The 18064-nt window shown below is 42.6% G+C and overlaps 1 protein-coding gene across 2 annotated transcripts in view; it reads right to left on the bottom strand.

Annotated features, from left to right (window-relative positions):
• MEGF11 (multiple EGF like domains 11) overlaps positions 1 to 18064 on the bottom strand; it is a 212456-nt gene that overhangs the window by 60383 nt on the left and 134009 nt on the right. For both annotated transcript variants that reach the window (XM_074155366.1, XM_074155367.1), the window contains exons 10-11: positions 2600 to 2720; positions 192 to 355 (exon numbers count right to left, since the gene is read on the bottom strand). In XM_074155366.1, the coding sequence (XP_074011467.1) occupies positions 192 to 355; positions 2600 to 2720 (285 nt within the window). The remainder of the gene's footprint in view (positions 1 to 191; positions 356 to 2599; positions 2721 to 18064) is intronic.

Raw genomic sequence — 18064 nt, 5'->3', positions numbered from 1 at the left:
CAATCGCTCTGTTAAAATATAATGCAAAGTATAATGCATCTACTTGACTGCTAGAACCCCCATCTGTTATTTACACATGATTTCCTTCAGATATCCATAGACAAAATGAGGTACTGACCTACTGTACATTTAGAAGAGCAATGTGGTCTCTGTTTTTAAAGGGGATGCAAGACCATCCCAGTTGTACTTACAGGACACGGCTGGTCACAGTAGTCCCCTTGCCACCCAGGTGAGCAGAGACAAAAGCCATCAGCTGGCCTGCAGGCTGCTCCGTTCGTGCAGTAGCATGTCTGGTTACAGTTAAGACCCCAACTGCCACTTGAACACGGAATAGAGCAATCCACTCCTTGCCATCCTAAAGAAGCACGAGAGAAACAGCATTTGGGATGTGTTCACCAAAAAAAATGCAAGGCAGAGACAGCAAGAAAGGCAGCTTGCAAACTGCAGCTCTTTGATTTTAGGGCCAATTTCCTCCTGATCTTGGTGTAGATTAAGACTGTCTTGGGGTCTAAACCCGATCCTTTAATTATGACCTCCCAACTTCATCTACCAGCATCTATACATACAGAAAGGAGATATAGGTATCACCTTGTTGGCTATTACCAGATCAAGGTGTCTGATGCCTCTCCGGGAACTGCCTGGACAGCAAGAGAGAGTGCAGTAAAGCCTGGCAGGCTGGAGATCTGCTGAGCAGCAAGAATGCAAGAAACTTGCCATTCGATGCTGCCCGTTTCTTACATCTTTTTTTTTTTTTTTTTTGAGAATGCTCTTTAATATAAAGAAGCTATTACACCTAAAAAAAGACCAAGGCCATCATTTCTAACCATTAAGGCTCAAATCTTAACTACCAGCCACACAATGGCTTTCATTACACTGCAGCTGTATGTAATGGAGTTGAGCAGTAACTCATGGTTTATACACCCTCATTAAATGGGGTTCTACAGTGATCTATTAATTCATGCTTGAAATGCCAGATTTTATCGTTATTTGCCTCACTTCTGTTTTAGGGCTTATGTATGCCATACAGGCATAGCTCATGTTGGTATTCTGGGAGAAGGCACTGCTACACGGGGAACATAAGAGGCGTAAGAGGTGTTGTGCTATGGAGTGGTACAAGATACCACCTGACAGGTTGACATAGTGCTTAGAGACATAGTTTAGTAATTTGGGAATATTTTTTGGATGGTTTTCTTTTGGTTTTTATCAGAGTTAGGTTGATGGTTGGACTAGATGATCTTAAAGGTCCCTTCCAACCTAGATGATTCTATGATTCTGTGATTCTAAGATTTCTCAAATGACAACTGGACACATGAGCTATGGTCACTCCCAGGCACATATGGGAATTATGGACAGATGTGTGGGAAGAAAAGAGGTTCGTCCTTCAGACAGCTTCTGGAGCAGGCAAAACTTCTTGTTTTCCCAGACAAAGGACCACATGCCAGCTCAGGGGACAGAGGATACCTGCGCATGGCTGGGGTGTCACAGAGCAGGGTACAGCAAGGACGGGGAGCTGAGGACAACAGCCCACAGTCCCCAAGTGTAGGGGTGGCAGCCAGGATGGGCTAGGAGCCCAGAGCACCAGCAAAGCCTGTGGGAATAATGGATGAGTCCAAGGTTGAGATGAGCAGGCAGTCTGCAGGTCAGGGTCAAGTTTGATGAGGAAACCAGGGCCGGGCACATCCCAGTGCAAGGGGTTAAAGAAAAGACAGGCAGGCGGCTGCCCCTGCTCCCTTGCCCAGTTCATAGAATCATAGAATCATAGAATGGTTAGAATTGGAAGGGACCTTAAAGATCATCGAGTTCCAAACCCCCTGCCATGGGCAGGGACACCTCCACTAGAGCAGGTTGCTCAAAGCCCCATCCAGCCTGGTCTTGAACACTTCCAGGGATGGGGCATCCACAGCTTCCCTGGGCAACCTGTTCCAGTGCTTCACCACCCTCACAGTAAAGAATTTCTTTCTGGTATCTAATCTAAATCTCCCCTCTTCCAATTTAAAACCGTTACCCCTTGTCCTGTCACTACATTTCCTGACAAAGAGTCCCTCTCCGGCTCTCCTGTAGGCTCCCTTCAGATACTGGAAGGCTGCTATGAGGTCTCCCCGGAGCCTTCTATTCTCCAGGCTGAACAACCCCAGCTCTCTCAGCCTGTCTTCATAGGGGAGGAGCTCCATCCCTCTGATCATCTTCGTGGCCCTCCGCTGGACCCGTTCCAACAGGTCCAGTTGTGTCACTCCAGGCATGGAGGGAAGAACAGGGGCTTTTGAGTCCTGGAGAAATGGGGCAGCAAAGTGATAGAGAAAAAACCCCAACAGTCTGGGGATTGCTTTGCATTTGCTTTAGAGAGGAGCTGTGGCTCTGCCAGCACACTTAGTTCTGTGACCTGTTCTTGCAGCAGAGCAGTTAAGTCTGGCCCCTGCTCAGGGCAGAGACAAAACATACAGTCAAGCCCCTGTTGAGTTTTGATACTCAGGCAGACTGCTGAATTACCAACAGGCACAAGAAAATAGTGGAGTTAGTGACTGCACAGCTGTGCCACTTTAAAGGGGGAGAAGCATTGGTGCCAAATTGCAGACAATTGTTAAATCTGAATTTTGTTTACCTTCTTTGCAATAGCACAGACCATCCACCGGGGAACATGCACCATCATTTTTGCAATTACAAACGGATGAGCAATTGGTTCCGTAGGTCCCTGCCATGCAGGTAAAGGTGCAGTCATCTCCCTGCAAACCAAAAAAAGTCAAGAGTCAGCTAAAGAAATCTGAATTGCAGGAAATTCCCCTCTCTGCACAGGGAGGCTTTCTTTTTCCAAACAGCGAACAGAGTGTTATGAGTTGATTGCTGAGTCTTCAGCACTTGAGCAGTCACCGCTGCTTCCCATGATTATGATGCAATTAGTGCTTTGATTGACTTGGAGGAAAGGGACAAGTTTCTGGCGTTCATTCAGCAGGAGGTGGGGAAGTTACAAAAACAAACCTCCTAGAACAGATGTTAGATCATTAAGCAAAACATCACTTAGGAAACACTAATCACAAAATATACAGTCTGAAACCATGCAAAGATTGCTCTGCATTTCTTGGAAAATATATTCTAAGAATAGGGCTGTTAAAAGGCTAAAGGATCTCGTATGTGCTCATCTTCCACAGGCTGGCGGCGAGGAAAACTACATGGCAGGTGCATTAGACCTTTTTGACGCGTAGCTGGTACCTGCATTTGTTTCCAATTAATTTTCATGAGGATGTGACTTCAGGAAGGGTGCTGAACAAGGAGTGATGCGTGTGTCAGCGAGGAGGCAGCCAGAGCAGAACACAGAAACAGACAGTCTCTGTCCTAGTCCTGCTTTAGGTGTGGGCAAAGTGAGGGAAAGGAGAGTAAATACCTACGTGTTACAGAAATATAGTATATTTCAATAGTAAGTTATGGTACGCTGTATGCACTGATTACCTTACAGGACTGACAGGAGAGACACAGTTCTTAAAATGTGGTTTATCTGACGGAACAAGTCAGTTAAAATGAAAGCATGATCCCTTTAAACCTATTTACTAAGTCCCATAGTCTGGTCAATATATGTTAGCATATATGAGGAATTTTTGCTTCTTTTTCTTCTATGTGTAGTCCTGACTTTCACATCACAAATTAGCTCCGAAATTTACTTCTTCAGTGAGCCAAACTTCAATAATTTAGTTCTGTGTCAGAGAAAGCTATGCTACTTCAAAGTTAAACAGTAACTACATTGCACAGTGTGACCTATACCATAGCTCAGGGGAAAAGATACTGGTCAAAACATGGTTTTGCAGGTGAGAGGCTTCCCTGTTTGACAGGAGGATCCATTTATCAGGACATAAATGCACAAAATGTCAGCTTCCCTATGCCACGGCAAGTACCTCCAGGAGCCTATATATCACAGCATCAGACACTGAGACAGTAAAAGGAAATATGAACAGATTTCTGAGCACCATAAACGCCCATATGCTTGCTGTAGCAGTTCTGCCTAGCACCAGTATGACTCATCCTATTTTATACCCAAAACTTTGTTTTAGGGGGAAGTAAGAGAAACGGTTAAAATACATACCATTCGGAAGTAAATCCTACAAGTCTCTGCCTTGTGAGTGAAAGCAGTGTTTGTAAAAGATGCTGTCTTTGACCTTGGTGGAGTAAAACAAGCTCCCCTGAAAAGGCCTGGCAGGGAAAGGTGCTGTTGTGGCAGCCAGAAAATCCAAAGCGTGCTGCCCCTCATTACCCTGCCAGCACGGCCACGGAATGAGCTACAGCAACCCAGAGCCCAGCCGGACGGCAGAGGGGCATTCAGTCTCCACGCCTAATCAGTCCTCTGCCTTTCTCCTGCGTGTGACAATTAGACAGCCAATTAGTGCCACTTAGAAAGCCGTATCTCGTGTGAATGAAACTCCCAACTCATTTCATGTACAACACAGAACTGCTGGTACCGCTAATAATTTCTATGACAACTGACCTTATCTGGATTTGAACTAGTGATCCAGAAGTAAAAGAAAATTCCTTTGAAAAGGAAAGTAGAACAGAGCGATGTGGAGATAAAATATCCCCCTGGGAACCAGATGAACCAAACCATCATCTGGACCATGGGCGGAAGCAGGAGGTGGACCCCCCGGTTGTGACCGCAGATCAGCTCGGGCGATGCGGTAAGTTCTCCCTGGCCGTGGGCACCAGAGGTTGGTGAGGATTCTCCAGTTTTCTGTAGATTTGCTCTGCATGGAGGGCAGTCAGGCACAGACACCCTGGGTATCCCAAAGAAAAGGGACTGTGTACAAGCTGAACACCAGTCTGTTTCATCTATATTCAACATGCCTTTCCGTTTTGGCATTTAATTTAATATACTATACTTTATGGACTAACAAAGGTTGGTCATTCTGGCTGTCCACCTTATATACACTTACTTTGCAAACAAACCTTAGCTGAAAAAATAACTGGCTTAATGAGATTTCTATCCCTGGGTTTGACAAGCGAGACCTTCGGAGCTCTCTGAGTGACAACTGCCAAATGCACTTAACTTCTTAATTACATAAGAGGAAAATGCACTTGAACTATAGCACCGGCTCTAAGGTTTTATTAATTATAAATGCACAACCCGTTATTAACATTTTGAACTTGATTTGGGAGAATGACCTATGAAATTAAATGCATTCAGGTACTGTTAAAGTTATGTAAATTCCACCTCCCTCTCACCACCTGCCCAAGTGAATAATACGTCTATCCAGTTGTTAATGAGTTATATATTCTATTAAACTGATTTCAAATGTTGTGTATTGAATCTTTGCTCTTGCAATATGGTACTTTATAATTCTATCCTATTTAGTAAAATTAATCAACAGCTGTGCTCCTTATGTTGATTATTCTTTTTTCTATTAAGATCAGGAGGTTAATGAGAGTAGTGAAATGCCTGGATGTGATATACATGATAGGAAGGAGTAGCTAATTCAATCAAACATATACCCCTGAAAATGTTAAAGCTATATTAAGAAATCCAGCTATAAATAACTTGGTATTTTACATCTCTATTTCCCAAGTCAGAGTGATTCATATGGACATCACAAAACTTTCAAAAGCGCTTCATGTTCTTCATCAAGGCCCAGCTTACCAAAATATACCCCTGAAGCCTATCCAGTGTATTATTTCCTAATTTCAGGGATCAAATCTGACTCATAATCAATGGAAAAACTCTCCAGCAAAAGCCCCATTCCGTGTGTCCCTGCCCCCTGCTCTGCACAGCACCTGCCCCAGGACAACCAGAGACAGGGGGTCCCACATCTCCACAAGCTGCTCAGAACCTCACACGAGTGAGCCTTTTTTTGTTTGAATTCTAAATCTGATGTGAGTATCCCAACATAGCAAAGATACAGGTGGGGCATCTGCGATCCCCGGGACCCTAAAAAGTCAGCTTTAAATCAAATGAATGGTGACAATACATAACTAACACCACCTGTGTGACCTTCCATACCTTTAAGTACTTCAGAAATACTAATTGTTGCTGAGACTAAATGACAGACTTTTCTAGCACCACGAGAGGTTTGGGAATACAATTCTTGTTATTGTTAATTCTCCCCTATGTACTGAGGGTTAGGTCCAAGGAACCAAACTCCATTAATAACTCAGGCTGCCAGCTCACATCCATCAGCATCAAATATTAATAGACTCAGGAGGACCAGAGCATACATCTTTCCGGATGGCAGTCAATAATACGTCTTGTTTCTGTTCAGGGAGAGGGGAAGACTTTCTTCCGCAAAAATTATTATTGTACAATATTAGTAGAGCTGAAAGACACACTGCTGCCTCCGGTGTTGGCTCTGTTAACAAGCTCTGGACACTTCAGAAAGTGTTTTCCCTGGATTAATGCTGCCCTAACAGACTAGATTTCTTGTTTCTATTAAAAATACATTCCTGCTGTAAACAATGACCCTCTAAAATCCTTCTCTGCTGTTCGATACAAAGATTTGCATTTATTTTCGTACATTTTGGATCAGGCCTTTAAATCCGTGAAATGCATTTTCAAAGGGAAAAAAAGGGTACCCCAGACCGTACAGGGAGTTAATAACCCAGCAGTGGTCAACAACACCCAGCAAAGTCTGCACCCATACCTGGTCTGCCTCAAAGTTTGACTATTTAAGGATGTGCAATTAAGAATTTCAGAAGTTGCTATAACCTACAGGAATAAATTTGCCTTGGAGAGCTAAAGCCTGGTTCCACTGACGGCAGTGGCAAAACAGAAAATCAATTTGTCAAGGCCTCTGCAATGCAGAAGACAAACAGGGCTGTTATTGAACTTGGCCTCAAGTTTGCATGATAAAGACCTATGTGACAGGTTGGTTTGAGTATTCTTAAACTTTAATCTGTCAAGGTGCTGAAAACCCTCAACTCCTGTGCAGATTAGGGGGGACCGACAACACTGAAAGGCAACATATTTGAGCCTTTGGTAATCTGCAGTGTGACTCCCACCGATCGGAGATTTTTAACACAGTATCTGATTTCATCCCTCTCTCCCTCCTCGCTTGTTTTTTTGTGCCAGATGAATTAGAGGCGCAGCCCCTGTCACCGGCAACGGGGGAGCCCAGCGCTGGGTTCTCGGAGCGCACAGCGCAGGCATTCGACAGAAAAAAAGGGGATGGTGCAGTGCCATCCGTATGTAACGAGAAACAGATCAGAAAGACAAAAGGCAGGTGCTGTTTGTACCTGATGTCTGTGTGTCCAGATAAGCTGCTTGGTATGGATTTAGCACGTAACAGTATATATTTATATGTAGACACATTCCGTGGCACACCAGTGTGCCGGTACACCGTGCCTGTGCACTGATGCAGATCACAGATACAGTTCTGTATATTTACTTATTTAATTGTGACATTTACAATTAACCCAAAGTGGTTCTCCACAAACATTCCCTCAAGGTAAACATATGGTATCCAGCAACACAAACTGTCAGAACAAACTAATTTCCCTAATGGTGTTCCAGTGGAAATTAATGTGCTCTTCATAAGCGTATTAGCAGCAGGAGGAAACTTTGTACTTTTACTGGTCTTCTCCTCCACCCTAGACTCAAACAATTTATTCATGACCTTACTATACGGCATCTTTACTTTTCCAGACATAATGATGTCCTCTGGCAGAATTCCTTTCCCCTCTGGGTGCTACTAATTACTCCCTGCAGATGCTATTATTGGTGCTAATGATAAAATGCAGAAAAAAGGTTGGGGAAGGATCTTGTGCCCCGAACGAGGCAAGTGTTCAGTTTGCAGGTAATCGCTGCTACTAAGAACTGACAAATGTTCCTTTACCCACTCTGAAACGTTACACGATGTAGCTGCGCTAGGGTTTGATATACATCTAAAAGGGCGCAACGAAACCCCTGATGACCTTACTCAGTCTCCTTTTCCCTTTGCCCTTTTTATGGGAGAGGATGGGTAAGGCGGAAAGGATGAGAAAGAGCTTTCTTGTGTTTAAAAAGCGACTTTGCGGCTCATGACTCATCCAAAGACACAACCCTTGGCAGGCCTGAATGCCCAAGTCTTTCATGAAATCATAAGGCACTGCCAGCAGCCATCTGCAAAGCTCTCCCCAGTCTGCACCTCAGTGGCACCAGCGTCCTCTGAGGATACTGTGAAACCTGGACGTGCCATAAGGACCAAGCACAGCCACCCTTGGGAGTGGGAAGAACTTACCGCCTTGCTTCCTATAATCTTACAAGGATTTACAAACAGTTACGAATGGATGTCAGCATTTTCTTTCACCTCTGAATTTGTGCTAATATGCTAATTCATACAGTAAATTTCACTGAAATGAAATATGTAAATGCCAAGTTCAGAATTAGTCAGCCTGATAATTATAATTCTTAAATATGGTGTTTGAACAAAAGTATTCAGCAAAACATGCACACAAACAAAATGGAAACTCTGTTATGGAGAGAGTAGTAAGTAAAATCATTACAAATAATTTTAGTTTTAAGTACTTACAGCACTTTATTAAATACCATTTAATTTCATTTTACTGGGTAAATGAATGGGTAATGGCATTACTGAGTAAAATGCCACAGCATTTGTTACGCAAAAGCAAAGCCGGGAGCACTGACCGTGAGGGGAGTAAAAGTTACCACAAAATAACTGTGGTTTGCTATTTTCCAAATTGGCTGTGCAAAATCTGACCGAGCTTTGTGGATTCCTGTTTTATAAACCCAAATGTATTCGCTGTGGCCTGCTACAGGCTGCTACTGGTGCAACGCATGTTACTCCCTCAGTAAGGCCACAGAAGAACCTGGGCCATGTTCTCATTTCTGACCTGCTGGGCCCCTAGAGCTTCGCATTCCCCCATCTGGAGATTTCTCTTTCCCATCACACAGCCTCAAAACTGATCCGAGATACATTAACAGTGTATTTGCGCTATTTTTATTTCAAAACCAGGAGTACTCATCCTATGGTGCCAGGGCTGTAGGGGCTTCAGAGCAACAATCATCCATCCATCTATCTTCCCAGAAGGAACCGTCCCCATCACGTTGAGCAGGCACCTGGGAAGCCCTTGGCCACAGTTTAGAAAAGCCTTGGATTAGGATATGGCTACCTGGAGAATGATTTGTACCTACCAGGACTGGAGAACTTTTGCGGCCTTTCAGCCTGGCCACCACACAGGCACATGTAGGACTGGAATTATCTCCACACAGCTCGTGGTTTCCAGCCCAGTAAATCCCAGCTGTGAGGGATTTACCCTGCAGGATCCAAGGATCTGTGCATCTAAGGAGTTGGGCATCGCACACTGGCTCAGGATCCTTTCAAACTGGGAATCTGGGGCTTGGACCCTGTGGTCTCGTGCCCGAATGTGTCCCTCTCCTGTTAACTCATGGGAAAGGGGTAACGGAGGTGAGCTGCCCCGGATCCCCTCATTCCAGGCACCGAGAGGGTTTTTTCCATGTGCATCCTCCGCATGATCCGCATACTCAAATCCCACATGGGCAAACTGACAGACACTGTGTATGCAAGATTGGGCTCATCTTTTGAAGCAGAGGGTGAGCAGAATCTCACCACCCTCCTGTCCTCCAGCATCTTAGCTCCAACATGCGTCATCCAAAAGGAACAATGCTCTGGGCACAATAAAACTGACGATAAATTGGAGCAGTACTCCCTAAGAATAAAGGCAGCAAATTCTAGCTCTGTGAGTTGTTTTTTTTTTGCCTCCATGAAATCAAGTGAAAACAAACACAAACAAAACTTTCATTGCAAAAATTGGATTTTGCATACTAAAACTCAGCGAACCTGAGTTGGATTTCTGTCAGCGAGCACCATAATCCCCCTCACCACCAGGGAACAGCTTTCTAGTTTGCACTAAAAATACGTCCAATATCAGTCAGTTATCTGCAATTAAAAAAATCCATTCCTACTGTTCAAGCCACCTAAATATGGGCGTTAAAAAAAAGAAAGAGAATTCAATAAAGAGAGCAGGGAAAAGATAGCACCCTCCCCCCTGCTTCCCGTAAATCAGTGTAGCACTGTTGCTGGGAAAAAAAATCTAGACTAACTTTACAACACTTGAATATCTGCCTGGTTTAGTATTTAGGCCTTAACTGCAGAGCACTTTAGTGTCAGCGAGGCAATGAATACAGCATCATATAATTAAATGTATTCAGAAGGAAAGTAGTGTGGAGAGTAAAAAAGATGATCATCAACCTCTGAACAAGATTTTTTTTATACAGTCAGCACTTTTCACCTAATAAAATATCACAAAACACATTTATCCAGGAGGGACCTCTCCAAAAATAGGAGATTGGATTTAGACTGGGTAAAACAACTCCTACATCATTTCCTGGGGACATTTCATCTGGTGAGATGGTGCATCACACCTGCGAGGACAGCCTCCCACGGGCAGCCTGTAATGGAGTACAAGCATCACGGCCGTGCACAGTTCACAGAAGACAGTGGAGGTCGGCGTTCAGCTAAATGGGATGGGTGTGCAGCGCTCAGCCAGCCCCAGCAGTTGGCTATATAAGGGCAAGACACAAAACCAAACTCCTAATTCTGTTCACAGTGGAGGTGGGGAGATAGTTTATGGAGCAGGTATCTCAGGTGGAAATAAAACCATCTGTAATACACAGGTTTACATCGCGTTAATGGGAAGGTATATTATCAAGGCAGGTCAATCATGTCTACATCAGGAGGATTACCGATACACATTATGGGGCCAGCTGGATAACCAAGTCCTCTGTTTAGTTAAAGCAATTTGAACTTGGAATAGGGCCACTGCAGATTTATTCAGGTGAAGCAGGGAGTAAACTCTCAGAATATTTTAAACTTAACTCTGGGGAAGCTATAAAGAGTCAAACATCCGGAGGGCTCTTTGCTGTTACCATAATCGACTTTGATCGGCTGCTATTCTAAGATGCTCCAAAAAACCATGGCCATATCACAATTAAATGTTCCAAAAGGTAAAATGGCCCAGGCATAATGTGCATTATTTCAAGCTAGTGGACAGTATTTACGTGCCCAAGAGTATATACTTGGTACACGAGCTCTTCATGACGTACTCAACAAGCTACTTGTGTCCCAACTGTGGGACAGAAGCTAGCTAAGTATGGCAAAATACTAAAGCACAGACCTTGAATACTACTGGTAAAGACAAAAAAATCCCTGTTTTCCCCTGTTTTTTTAAATGGAGGCATCTGAATTGGAGTTATTACTACGGTAAAGGAAAGATTTTAACACACTACGTGCAGTTCCATCATTCTCTTTCCCAGATTTGGGCAGATTAGATCAGTGGCTAACAGAAGCCTAAGCCATTTGGAAATCCAGAGAAGCATTGCAGTGCAGTGCAGTGTACTTCGAAGTGAGAATTCAGAGCTGGCTAGGACAATTCTGCACCAGCTATTTTATGGGATTGTATTTGTCTGGAAATTAGAGATGGTTTTTGCTCTGTCCACATTGCCTGAGTGGCACAGTCCAGGATCTACCCTGTAGAACAATTGTGGCCTCCTGACTTTTTTGCAATAATAAATTTGGGCTCTGGCTGACAAGTCTGACCAGTTCTGCAAATGGGACATTGCAAAACCAGGAAATAAAAGGTATCATTTATACTCTCAGCCTCTATGACATCCTCTGGCAAGAAGATCCACAGTTTAATTATAAATACAAAGGAGAAAAATTATCTTTATTTGTTTGCTTCAAATCCACTGCCTGATTTTTAATTGGGAAACTTCTTATACTGTGATAAATAGCAAAGATGCACTCCTTTTTCCCCTTCCCCCTTGGTGTAAGAGCCCTCTCACATACCTACCCTTGGTGACCCCTTTTCTAAGCAAAATCATCCCACTCTCTTATTCTCATTTTATGGGAGCCATTTCACAATTTAATTACGCATTCTGTGAAAAGCACTCTCTTTGTCTTTAAACCTGCTGTGCAATCATTTAATTGGTTGCCCCTTGTTTCTGTGTTATTAGAAATAGTAAATAACCATTCCTTGTTCATGTTCTATGCACTATCCACAGTTCCATAGATCTCTATCGTATCCCTCCTCAGCCATCTGTTTTCTGAGCTGAGTTCTAGCTTATCGAGTCACTTTTTGTATAGAAGCTATTCCATATAAAAGATGATCTTTGTCACCATTCAATACTTCCATTATATCCTTTGTAAGCAGGAATCGGCGAAACTGTACGCAGCAATTTGAGATTTAGATATATTATGGATTTACACAATACCACAAAAATGTTTTTTCCATGCTGTTTTGTTCTCTTCCTGATTATTCCAACTATTCTATGTGGTGCTCTGGATTCATTTGGTTTTTGACCGGTGCCGGGCACTTATTTGAGTTTTTCAGAAAGCTATCCACTGTGATTGCCTGATCTCCTTCCCTGAATGGTAGGAATTAAATTAGAACTCACCCTTTGTGTATTTACTTAATGTTATTTTCCCCTTGTCCACTACCCTGCATTTTTGAACACTGAATTTAAACCTACCCACTCATTCAGTAACATAAAAACTTTCTATTATCTATATTTGACAATCCCAATGGTTTTGCACTATTTGCAAACTTTCTTTTAGAATTCTTCTCCAGCTGTACTATACAATTAAGGATAAAATCCAAGCACCGTCTCAAATCTAAACTTCCCTACCAGACACTCTCTGTGCTCACCAGTGCGGTCACTGCTGAGACCTGCATCTTTCTGCAGCAGAAGCCGCCAAATGAGTTCAGAACGTCAGTGCTTTCCTGAGCTCTCATTCCTGCCCCCTGGATGGAGTGAGTCCGGGAGGAGTGAAACGTGCTGTACCCAGCAGGTATCCTCCGCTGGTCCCTGGCTAACAGCACTGAAGCCACGAAGCACCAATGTGGATGGAAAATAGGTCGGTACAGGGCTGATGATGACACCACCTGCGGTTGACCTTGGTTCTGAGCTGCACGATCCGCATGTGAAAGGGTCAAAGCAAAAAAGGAAATCATCCAAGAAAGAAAGGATATGTCAACCTTAAGCTAACAGGGTTTGCAATGTACCTTCTGAAAAGCTGATAAATAACCTCCAACCATACACAGGCGGATAAACAGATAATCCCCATCAAACTTTCACGGGTATTCTTAAATCCAAAAACCTACAGTTAAAGAGTTCAAGATCTGGTAAAATTTCAGTCGTTCTTTGGTATAAGAGAATACACAAGGATTTTCCATCTATACGCGTCTGATTGCAAAGGATAAAGTCTTTTCCTTTGACAGTGTAGTTAGACAGAAAACAAAATGAAAAACTAACCTGTGACTTAAATCCTATACTTAGGTGGTTTTAATGAAGTCAGTTTGCAATTTGAATTACCAGGAGAGTCAGCTACCAACATGTTTATGCATAGACCCACAGACAGTGTGGATAAAGATATATACATTTAGAAGCTTAATAGATAAAAAGAGACACTGCTATTGGCAAGCAGTTTATTCCTCTGCAAAATTCAGGTCAAATAACTCAGTCTGAGCAGAATATTGAGCTCCACTGATTCTGAATGAGGCTACAGGAGCGGAAATGCAATTTGACATAGCCACATTGCCAATTAAGGATAAAATACAGGAAATATGTCAACTAGCAACAAAGGCAGAGGCATTCAGGCTTTCTATATGATGTTGGTTCCTTTGGACCCACTTAGGAAAACTTTGGAGTTATTCAGATAAATAAAACTGCAGCAGAGCCCAGAAGTAAAAGTAAATATAAGAAGAAAAAGGAGGAGAGCTGGGACTTGCCCCGCAGAATTCTTATCAAATTATAGACACCGTGTGTGACTAAATTCTCATTAGTAGCAGCAGTCACTGAGACAAACTCTCCACTCATATATTTGGGACAATCCTACCAAAGCCGGCAGTTGCGTTCAGGTAAGCTTGGGCTGACAAAGTAGAATTTGAGCTGTCACAGACAATTTCTGGAGCTTGTACATTGATAAGAGAGCGACCAAACAAAATGAAATAGAAGGAGTTCATAAAAAGGTCTGAAAAATTCCATTGAATTTGAAGAAAGGGATGCAGTTTCCACAACTGAGGGAGACCCGCTGTGTCTGGTGCATCCGGTGACCTTGTTAAATACTCTGGTACAATAGTTCACCTGCTCAAAAGCACACAACAAATGCCCTGAAGTGAGAGAAGACCCTTCATTATGGCTCATGCAGCCAGGCACTGACGTGAACACTGTCAGGGTTTAGGAAAACACAGGCTCCTAAACGCTGTGGCTGCCGGAGCTCCAGCAGATACATCTAATTGGTCAATATGAGCTCCGGGGGGAGAACACCAACAAGCCTAATAGGCAGCAAGCACCTGGTTCATTGATATAAAAATCTATAGGGGAGCGGCTTAGTCTGAAAGCCTGGGAACACACAGGTGGCCGCCCCATAATGATCTTCCCTGTTGGGATCTGAATGTAGGATATCTTCTCCTGTTGTGCAGCAGAGCCAGAAGAATCCATCTGTGAGTTGTTATTGAAATACTGGTTTTAGCCCGCATCCAGTTTCTTCGCATTGAGGTGATGTTCATTGTTTCCTGGTCTCCATGTGGCAGGGCCAGCTCAGAAGTGGATCAGCTTTTCAGAAAGGCACCTGCCATTTAAGAAAGATGCAGGACAATCTGGGTGGCCTGCAATTCTTATGAGGGTTGCTCTTCCAAAAGCTCTGAGTACCTGTGCAGTGTGTCCCCAGAAAGAGTCCTACAGGGACTTTGCAATGGATCACGCAGCCACGCCACCGAGCTTGACCCGAAGCAACGGTTTGTGAAGGTAAAATGGTAAAATAGCTCAGTCTGCCAGCAAATTTGCCAGTTACTGCTGATCGAAATGGGGTTTGAGATGTACATACTGATCCACAGGGAGCTGGACTGAGACCAAAGTCATTTCATGCAGGCCACTGCACAGCCAAGAGAAGATAATTTTCAATCTGTACTGACCTGGCCTGGTTCAGACCTAGTAGCCTAGGGATGCAAAACTTTATAGGCTGTTATTAGTCCCAATGGCCTACATAAAAAAAAAGCACAGCCGTTTTACACACATAAATATGTACTTTTCATGTATAGAGAAGTGGATAAGAAAATTCAGAGGTCGTCAATGAAAAGGGATATCAAGACGCAATTCAGAGGTAGTTTTCTTCTGGTCTATGAAAATGCAAAAATTCTGATAGGTACAAATGATTCCTGACCCGCTCTATTTATGTGAGGAATGTACCAAAACATTGGGCACGAGGTGTTTTGATTTATGTTAATAAGCTCCTACCTTCCAACATGCAGCCCAGCTGACAGAAAAACTTCCGTACAACTGAAGTGACATTTCTTTCAATTTCAAGAACATTTTTCCAGCTCACTCTTAATTAGACTGTATGGAACAGAGTGGTTTTTGTTGCCTGCTTGAGATCTGCTTCTTGTTCCACATCCACTTGTGAGTAATTTGTAAGCTTAAAAAAAAATTATCAGAGGAGTTTTCAGACTTTATCTAGAAGACACCAAGAAAATGCAGGTTGGAAGGACAGCGTGTTCCTCAGAGAACAGGAAAGGGGGATCTAGGATGCAGCCATAGTCAGTACAGAGGACCTAACTGTGTTATTGTCACTGATTGTCTCACAATTACTAGCATTTTCATCTTTATCCACTTTTCAAGCACCACGTGAATACAATTTTTAACTCTTCCCATCATGGTTTCCCAGGGCACAGTTGCATCTCCCATTTTTTAAAAGTTATTTTAGTTGAATTTCCCGTGTCCCTATCTTTCGCCTTTACACCCAGACCTAAAGCTCACATCTGGTATCACAGAATCACAGAATCACAGAATCACAGAATCTTAGTGGTTGGAAGGGACCTTTGAGATCATCGAGTCCAACCACATTAAAAAAAAAAAACAAAAAAAAAAAAAACACAAAAACACACAAACAAACAAAAAAACACAACACAAAACCAAACAAACAACAACACCCCCACAAAAAAAAAAAAAAAAAAAAAAAAAAAAAAGCAAGCAGCATCCATCAACTAAACCCCACACACAACACCCCACCACAAACCAACAATCCCGGGCACTAGAGCATGCCCTGAAGAGCCACGTCTACACGTTTCAAAGAGACTGCATTTCCTTCTTGCCAACTTTGACAAAATGATCTTCTCAAAACTGTTCAGAACAACTCGAAACCGCCAGGTCTTTTTGCTGTTTCTTCAGCTGCATCCCACTGCTCTCTTTGTATCCAAGCAGGGACTTCTCCTCTTGCACGGCTTCTGGGATCACCAGTGATAGTCCTCCTGGCTTGGTTTGCCTTTTGGGATGTCTATGTCTCTTCACTTCAAGGGTAGCTGGGGAATTGGTCATGGCCACAGAGGGATATTCCCAAACATCTTAAAATTAAGTCTACTAAGAACTTCTGAATAATTAAGGAGAAACAAAGGAAAAACCAATAAATAGGTAAGAGTTCAAAGGCTGTGAGCATAGGAATCAACTTCTTCCGCGTCATGACTTAATATTCAGTCTTTGTTCAGGCAAAATCCCTTTTTTTTTGGTTACTGCGACGCATGGTACTGTTAACCTGGCTATGCAGGGAGGGGATTATAGGAATCTAAGGTCCATGAGCCCATCTGAGTGTCCTTTGCTAAACTGTCACAGGAGACCTGACAGAGAGACAGGGCTACCACAGTAGGATAGGAAAGGCCAGGGGACTAAGGATGGAAATCTGTGGAAAACGAGGCTCTTTTAGCTCCACTACTTATAGAACAACTTATTTTACTTTTATTATTAATTAATAATTCACTCACTGCCAGCTACAGCCTACGCTCAAACCCACCTACACAGTGTGGCTGCCTTTTTGCTTCCCCATTGCCGCTACTGCAAACCATTCACCATGATTTTGAGACACTGGATTATGAATACAAATAGAAAACCAGCGAGAAGAAAATGCATCTTCCCTGTGCATCTGGGTAATTCATGAAATGAGACTGGGCAAACCATTCCTGTTGCCTGTAATACTCCAGTTAATTGGACAACTGCTGTGCCAGAAAACCTTTTCCCCACCTACAGCAAGTAAAATTTATACTGGTGGTTGGTAACAAGAACATCTTGATAAAATGGTTGAATTTATTTTATACCTATAAATGAAAAGAGCTCTTAACAAAGGGGGGTAACTGATATGCTCGGTAAATCAAGGATAAAAGGACACAGGCTCTATTGAAGATTTTTTCCCCTCGTCTTTTCTTTTTAAACCTTTTGATGAGGTGCCCTGTTGCTCTGAGATGAGCTTCCACTAAAGTACTTTTGGAGTTATCTCAAAGAGAAAAGGATCATTTAAATGAGTTAAAGCCCCCAAAACAGATCCACTATCTCCAACCTTGGGTTCATTTTTTATTTTAAGAATTTTGTGAAATTTATAAAATAACTTGACTACTGAACTGGGGGCTTATAAGACAAAGAAGTCTCATTCATTTTTTCCTGCTTCCTTCTGAAGTGGTGAAGGGTGATACATTTAGAATAAAGATGAAAGTAAATATGTAGAAGAGAGGGAATATTCTGATAAATTTGTATTTATCAACCTTGAGTGTTTAGAATACATCTATGGGCAATGATTCTTCAAATTCCTCCAGACCTACCTGGGATTTCGGTCCTTCAGGGAAAATTCAATTGAAGATAAGATAAGGTGCTCCTTTCTATTTACTTTTTTTTTTTCCTTTAGACAACAGAGAGAATTTTAAAGGTGTAGGACAGGAGAGTAGGCTTCTACTTTTTTAAAAAAATACAGGTAAAGATTGTTTTTGCTCTCCTGTATGTTTTCTTCAGGGAAAAAGAGCTATTGTATGCACCATAAGGAAACCAGTCATGACTGGAATACTCAACAGACTGGACCCCTAAGTTTTTTATGACCTCTATAGGTAACACAAAGTGATGGTCCTCCTCATTTCTGTGGAAGGGTAAATTGGTCATTTTACTCATTAGGTAGGCGTGGGGCAGACTGGCCTGAGACCTTTTGTGTGGGTGTTTGTACTGACTGAGAGATTATCGGTTACAAAGTTTGTTATACATTTGCTATGCATTTGAACAGGTTTAGAGCACTATAATATACATTTATTTTTACTAAGTGCTCAAGTTATA

Source organism: Numenius arquata, chromosome 11, assembly GCF_964106895.1.
Source record: "Numenius arquata chromosome 11, bNumArq3.hap1.1, whole genome shotgun sequence".
Classification (NCBI taxonomy): domain Eukaryota; kingdom Metazoa; phylum Chordata; class Aves; order Charadriiformes; family Scolopacidae; genus Numenius; species Numenius arquata.
The sequence above is the reverse complement of the archived record's forward strand: the minus strand, read 5'-3'. Positions and strand labels throughout refer to the sequence as shown.